This window comes from Herpailurus yagouaroundi, unplaced genomic scaffold (genome assembly GCF_014898765.1).
Source record: "Herpailurus yagouaroundi ecotype Mexico unplaced genomic scaffold, PumYag 192, whole genome shotgun sequence".
Taxonomy (NCBI): domain Eukaryota; kingdom Metazoa; phylum Chordata; class Mammalia; order Carnivora; family Felidae; genus Herpailurus; species Herpailurus yagouaroundi.
Window position 1 is genome coordinate 897656 of NW_024412423.1, and position 7755 is coordinate 905410.

Consider the following 7755-nt stretch of genomic DNA (forward strand, 5'->3'; position numbering starts at 1 on the left):
AGATACATGCTAATGCAAAAAACCAAACCAGCTCATTTAGAGAATAACAAGAAATTATATCCTTTTGTCAACTTAGCATTTCTAATTATTTTAATGGTAATTCATTCCAGAAGAAAAATATTTTATACACTTAGAGCTTTAGTCACAAGAAAAGTTTACTGAATTTTAATTCATTTACATTTGTTTCTGAAATGTATGATAGAATGAACAATAAGATTTTTAAAAACATATGGAAGTGGATGGGGCACCTGGGTGGCTCAGGTGGTTTAGTGCCCAACTCTTGATTTTGGCTCATGTCATGATCTCATCTGAGATTGAGCCCCACAGATGGGGCTCTGTCAGTGCAGATTCTCTCTCTCCCTCTTTCTCTCTCTCTCTGCCCCTCCCCTGTTCACACATTCTCTCTAGATAGATAGATAAATAAATAAATATTAAATAAACAAGCATTAATATATATATATATATATATATATGGATGGGACACCTAGGTGGCTCAGTCTGTCAAGCATCTGACTTCCAGTTCAGGTCATGATCTCATGGCTTGTGGGTTTGAGCCCCATGTTGGGCTCTGTGCTGACAGCTCAGAGCCTGGATCCTGCTTCAGATTCTGTGTGTGTGTCTCTCTTTCTCTCTCTGCCCCTCCCCTGTTTGTGCTCTGTCTCTCTCTCTCTCAAAAATAAATAGACGTTAAAAAAAACAAACATGGAAGTGAAATGGAAATTCAAGTTCAAGGAATAAAGGGACAATGTACAGTTTTCAGGGGTGCCTGGCTGGCTCAGTCACTAGAGCATGCAACTCTTTTCTTTTTTTTAATTAATTTTGAGAGAGACAGAATGAGAGCAGGGGAAGGGCTGAGAGAGGAGAGAGGGAGAATCCGAAGCAGGTACCAAGGCCAGTGCACAGAGTCCAATGAGGGGCTTGAACCCACAAAACCATGAGATCATTACCTGAGCCAAGATCAAGAGCCGCCGCTTAACCCACTGAGCCACCCAGGCACAAGAGCAATGCAACTCTTGATCTCAGGGTTGTGAGTTCAAGCCCCATGTTGGGTGTAGAGATTACTTAAAAATAAAAAAAACTTTAAAAAAATGTAAAGTTTTCAAATAACTTATTTAAGATGGACAGTAGTGCTTATCAAATCATTTAGATATTTACATACCACTTAAAGAATGATGTAACACTTTTATTTTAAAAAGCCAGTACTTAACAATAAGCCAGAAAACATATTACAAACTTTAAAATTATGATGCAGAATTTTATATGTTAGCTTTAAAAGCTGAAGATTTTTTTGGGGGGGGGCGGTCATGTGAGAAAAACATGTGAAGACTAGTGTTTTAGGTGATATGAGCTGGAACCCTGTCACCGTTCCTGGGTACATGGCTGGGTCCCATCCATTGTTCTCTTCATTATTCACCTGTTTCCATTCGTGCTCAAGTCAGAGAGCTAGGCAAAATGTGAAGTGGATCTTTTCTTCCTTTTTAAAATGTTTATTTTTTATAGAGAGCACGAATGGGGAAGGGGCAGAGAGAGAGGGGGACAGAGGATCTGAAGCAGGCACTGCGCTGACAGCAACGAGCCCAATGTGGGGCTCAAACTCGCGAACCGTGAGAACCTGAGCCACCAGGCGCCCCTTTGAGCCATTCCATCTCTCAATTTTAATAGCTTTGTGACTCTAGCCAAGCTGGTCACATCTCTCTAAGCTGCATTAATAATAGTTCAGCACATCAGCACAACACATGGAACATCACAAAGTTCTACACTTCCTGAATTGCCAAATAAGTGGTGTGTTCAGGGATCCCGAGCTTGACTCCTGCACAGGGGCCAGGCCTGGAATAGAAACGAGTGCAGCTCTGGGAATATGAGCTGGAGGGAACCTGTGGCCCAACCTCCAGAGGCAGCTGGAGATGTTTGTTTGTTTTTTAATTTAAAAATTTTTAAAAATGTTTATTTATTTTTGAGAGAGACAGAGACAGAATGCGAGTGGGTTAGGGGCAGAGAGAGAGGGAGACACAGAATCCGAAGCAGGCTCCAGGCTCTGAGCTGTCAGCACAGAGCCCGACACGGGGCTCAAACTCACAAGCTGTGAGATCACGACCTGAGCCGAAGTCGGAGGCTCAACTGACTGAGCCACCCAGGCACCCCTGGAGATCTGGATTTTTATGTAAAGCCTGCAAATTGACTAAAAAATCTTTTTGTGTGTTTTAATACCTTTATGCTATGCGGCATGAAAAAAAAAGCAACTTCCAGACACAAATGGCTCAAATGGCTGGCAGCTTGTTGTAACTTTTGGTGTAGAGAGTAAGGACTCAGAACGGGGAGTGGGCTGTTTGGGGTTTTTTGTTGTTGGCCTCTAAGTTATAGAGAAGTGAGTAGATGCTTTATAAATTTGAGTTCCGGGTAGCCCTTTGGTGTCTTGAAAGATCTTACAATGCAGTGTGATGAGGAAGAAAACTTTGACATTTTCCCAACTGTCAGGAATTTTCACTCAGCATCTCAAGGGCTAACCTGAGTTCAGCAATGTGGAGTAGAAAAAGTTACTGTGCTTCATTCTAGAAGGAGTGGTACCAGTTGTGGAGGGCCATTTTGACACGTGGAAAATAAAATTGCCCATGGAAGAGAACAGACAAAGGCATAATATGTACCACCTGCCCGGTGGCAAATATGTATGTAAATAATTATAAGATTTTGAAAGAGTGCCCTCTTTATTGGGTACCCACATGCAAGCCATTGTGCTGGACACGTTAACTCTTAGGAACATGCATACTTTGTCACCCGTCCATTAGGAGAAGGCATTACTCGAACAAGCAAGATGAAGAACCTGGCGTGTGTCCTGTGGTTTGTGAGAAAACTGCGTGGGGAGATGAAAGCATGCGTGACCGCTCACTGAAAGATACGACAGGACTGGGGACAGTTCCTGTGCAGGAGGACATACTCTATCTACACTGAATGATCTTTTGCACGGTTTGATTTCTTTTTTATCACCTGCACTTATTACTTAAAACAACAAAGAACCGGGGGCACGTGGGTGGCTCAGTCGGTTGAGCCTGACTTTGGTTCGGGTCATAATCTCACAGTTCGTGGGTTCAAGGCCTGCATCGGGCTCACTGCTGTCGGCGTGGAACCTGCTTTGGATTCTCTGTCCCACTTTCTCTCTGCCCCTCCCCGACTCACACTTTCTCAAAAATAAACATTTATTTTTTTTAAATGTTATTTTATTTTTGAGAGAGAGAAAGAGTGCAAGAAGCAGGGGAGGGGCAGAGAGAGAAGGGGACAGAAGATCTAAAGCAGGCTCTGTGCTGACAGCAAAGAGCCCAACATGGGGCTCGAACTCACGGGGACAGTGAGATCATGACCTGAGCCGAAGTTGGGTGCTAAACCGACTAGGCCACAAAAATAACTGCCTCTCAAAAATAAACATTAAAAAAACAACAACAAAGAACTGAAACAAGACAACTACACGATCACTATGGCATTCTGTGCTAACAGGCCCCACATGGGATAACACTGTAAAACAAGTATTTGAAGCATTCTGCAATAATCCACATTTGCCTTTAACCTAGATCATCAAAAAAATTTTTCCCTGGCAGGAGTGCCGCTCACATTCAATTTCTGCTCCTTTGCTGTTCCTCTGAAAAAGCTCTGCCCTCACTGCTTGTGGAAACACATCAAAGAAAGAAAAAGAGATGAACGTGGTGGCCCTTGCCTGGCCCTGGCTGAAGTGGTGGCCATGGTTTTGTCCCGACCTGCTTTTCTGAAGCCTCTGCAGAGCCTGCTGCCCAGTGTCCATTTCCTTTTCCCTACCCTCACTCCTGTCCTATCTGATGGCTGCAAATTCTATTACATCCGGGACTGGCCACTCAGTTCCCCACGCTGCAGCCCTTGGTAAGCCATGTTCTCAACTGGTGCCAGAGCTAAGTGGCAGTTACTCATTTAATATTTTCTTTAAAGTGGCTATTTAAAAAAAAAAATCCACGTATACCATGTCACTTTGCTTATAAAGGCATTGAGGCATTTAAGTGTTGTGACTAAGAGCATGGTTCGTTCAAGACTTGGTTCAAGTCCTGGTCTGTCACTTTGAAGTTAAATAGGTCAAGTTACTTCTCTTTTATTCAGTTTCCCTCTTTATAACGGGGACAATCACATGGGGCCAGCTACACAGGTGGAAGTATGGAAGTCAATCTCCCCTTCCTGTGGTCCTAAGGGATTGCAATTTCCTGCAGAGATGAAGCCGGTATCTGGTTGGGTGGGCAAGAGGCCCCTCAGTCCTGCCCTGAGATACGGAGGGCACAACCCCAACCCTCCCTGGACCAGCAGTAGTCATGGAGTGGGGTCAGGGAGGGGTAGGAAGAAGCCCCAGGGCAGCCTGAGTGGGCTATGGTGGCTAAGAACCTGTCCCAGGGAGGCTGGGGGACCACACACGAGCCCGGCTCCAAGGCCCCTACATACTTCTTTGTTCCAACGTACTTCACTTAACAAAACACACGAAGATGGTAAGAATTTAAAGTACGGGGCACTTCTGAGTAGCTGGATGACCACAATGATCAAAGTCTGCATTAATGCACACCAGGAAGTCAGTCCTGCTATCACCTAGGGTCTTTATGCAAGTTAAATGAATGAACACAAGTACAGATCTAAGACCTGGCATCTACTAAGCACAATATAAGTGTTGGCTATTATTGATAACACTACTATGGATTGAAAACAAGTATTTTTTAAATATGCATTTGTTCAACAAGTATTTATTATTATTCTGTGCTACATGCTATTTTAGGCACTGGTACATTTTATTTATCAGTGAACAGCAGACGTTTTATTATTTGCTTGCTATGTGATCTCAGATGCCTCCAGAACACCTCATGCCTTGACTTTAGGGACTAACCGCCAATGGCTGGGTACAATCAAACACTCACAGGTGTGGAGCACCTGGGTGGCTTAGTCAGTTGAGCGTCGGACTTCGGCTCATGCCATGATCTCATGGTTTGTGAGTTTGAGCCCCGCATCGGGCACACTGCTGCAAACACAGAGCCCTCTTCAGATCCTCTGTCCCCCTCTCTCTCTGCCCTTGCCCTGCTCGAGTCCTGTCTCTCTCTCTCTCTCTCTCAAAAATGAACATTAAAAGAACACAAACCCAAGGTGTGTGCAAAGGTAGTGAGCTAGTGGGAACTAGATTGTTGAACAGGCTCCCTCATTACCTTCTAGTCCTACTTTCCCTTGCAAGAATCTCAAAAAAAGTCAGTTTTTAAACTTTACTTCTCAATCTTTCTTAACTAGTGAAATTCTCACAATTCACTATGTTGGTGTCAGTGATGACTTCTACAGCACATTTACCGATAGACAGGAGGGAATCAAGAAACTTCAAAGGCACATCATTAGGATTCTTAGCAGTACCGTCCTTGGTCAACTGCCCCACAGCACTTTCTATGAAGATGGAACTGAAGTTTTAATTTTAATTTAACATTTAAACATCACATGTGTGTAGTGGTTACTTTGTTGGTTAGCATGGCTCTAAATACTTGGCTTTATAGGGCTTCCCAAGTCACACCCTTAAATGATATTAATGATATTATGATATAATCATTTAGTATTTTCATTCATCTATCATGCTCACTCTACTCCAGATAATAAGGGCTGAAAAGGACTATAACAGGTCACTGGGTGAATCAAAAAATCCCTATTGCACACTCTGGGAAATGGGGTGATTTGTGTCCATCACAAAGCGAGTTGACGACTCGGCTCGAAGGGAACTATCGCCTCCTGACTTCCTCCTGGGAGCTTTGACTCCCGAGTGAGTCGGGATGCGCGGTCACACCCAGAGGCGTGAGCCGGACAGGCTTTTCGAGGTTTACCGCAGACAGCAGAACTGGATTCAGTTCTCAAGTACTTTTAAAATACAGACTACCTTAAACTCGTACATTTTGTTGAAGTCCACCAACGAGAGTAAGGAGGTTGTCTGGGGGAATACAATTAGAAGAGTCTCGTTAGGGGAGTAGCCCAATCTCAGACCATCCAAATCCGCGTTATCTATTTTGATTTGGCTTGCACGGTATAAAGAAAACAGACGAGCAGTTGGGCGTGCTAACAGGTTGGTTGTGAACAACTCGTCTAACAGGCTAAGTAGGTTCAACTCCCTCGCCAGCCCGGCTCCACGTCCAGCCACCTGTCCCGCGGGCGCGCGCCGGGCGCGCCCCGCCGCAGCCTACCTGCGCGCGCCGCGCCGTCCGCGCCTCCGTCCGCGCCTCCCAGTCCCGCGGCCACGCGCAGCGCGCTCCCGCAGCTTGCCGACAGGTTGCCAGTGGCCTTCCGCGCCAGGGTCAGGATGGGCGCCGACCAGCCCTCCGGCCCCACCCGCGGCTTGGCCGCGCTCCGCAGCTCGCTAGGGCTAGGCAGCTGGCTTCGGTCCACAATCTCGAACTCTTCTCCCGGCTCCGGTCCCGGCGCCTGCTCCGGTTCCCGCCCCGCCGGGCAGCCACTTTCCCCGTCGGCCATCTTAGCTGAATCACGTGGCCGCGACGGGCGGAGTACTCGGCGCGGGCGGATGCGCGGGCGGGTACTCTCCAGCCAACTCTGCCTCCTCGGTTTTGGTGGTTTTTTTTTTTTTTTTTTTTTTTCCGTTCGCGAAGTTCTTCTCCTCTTCACTGCCCCCCTTTCCCTTCTTTAACCTTAAAACGGCTCAGGAGAGTACAAATCATAACATAGAAGCACCCCTATTCCCACCAGCCGGGAGGACTTGTGTCCAAAAAATTACTCTGGTGTTTTCTCCCCTAACTGGGGTGCCCCCAGCCTGGCATAGAACACAGCCCCCATGGCTTTGGGTTTCTTTGTGACACTATTTCCTCTTTTTAATTTTCATTTCATGATTTATTTTTTCTACTTCACTTTTCTGCAGCACTCTTTAGAACAAACCCTAGGAGGACGGGTAAGGAAACGGACAGACAAGGCAGGAAATCAGGATTTTTATTTAAAGAGCCCCAAAACTATAAATGACGGGTTGGCAGGACTGGGAATCAGAAGGTCCAGATTCTATTAATTAGTTAACTGGGGGTAATAAGAGAACCTGCCTGATTGTTAAATAAGATTTTGCAGAGGGGAGCACATGGCAGACGTTATCAGTTAATGACCAGTGTTAGCCAACTGTGTGGCTTGGGCAACACATTACCCCCTCGCAGGAAATTACTCCCAGTCTGTTTCTTCACTTGGAAAAGAAGGGAATTTCACTAAATAGGAACATTTCATTAGCATTTGACACTCTTTGCAAAGTGCCACACATGGGCCTTATCAAACTAGGAGAATCCTGTGTTTGGTTCCCAGAGCGTTTAAATCTTAAATGAAAAAAAAAAAAAAAATGAAGTTGGGGCCTGGGTGGCACAGTCGATTGAGCGACCGACTTTGGCTTAGGTCATGGTCTCACTGTTCCTGAGTTCCAGCCCTGCATCACTCTCCCTGCTGTCAGTGCAGAGTCTGCTTCTGATCCCGTCTCCCTCTCTCTCTGCCCCTCTTCAGCTCATGCTCTCTTAAAAATGAAAAAACATTAAAAAAAATACGAAGTTGTTGCAGATATTTAGAAATTAAAAGATTTGGCATAGGAGCGCTTGGGTGGCTCAGTCGGTTAAGCGACCGACTTCGGCTCAGGTCATGATCTGACAGTTCGTGAGCTCGAGCCCCGCGTCAGGCTCTGTGCTGACAGCTCAGAACCTGGAGCCTGCTTCACATTCTGTGTCTCCCTCTCTGCCCCTTCCCTGCTCATGCTGTGTCTCT

General features: G+C 45.8%; 1 protein-coding gene across 2 annotated transcripts in view; it reads right to left on the bottom strand.

Moving 5' to 3' along the window:
• The window catches only part of RUFY1 (RUN and FYVE domain containing 1), a 59496-nt gene extending 52986 nt beyond the window's left edge, over positions 1 to 6510 (bottom strand). For both annotated transcript variants that reach the window (XM_040444198.1, XM_040444197.1), the window contains exon 1: positions 6201 to 6510. In XM_040444198.1, the coding sequence (XP_040300132.1) occupies positions 6201 to 6486 (286 nt within the window). In that variant the 5' untranslated portion in view covers positions 6487 to 6510. The remainder of the gene's footprint in view (positions 1 to 6200) is intronic.
• Positions 6511 to 7755: the final 1245 nt, after the last annotated feature.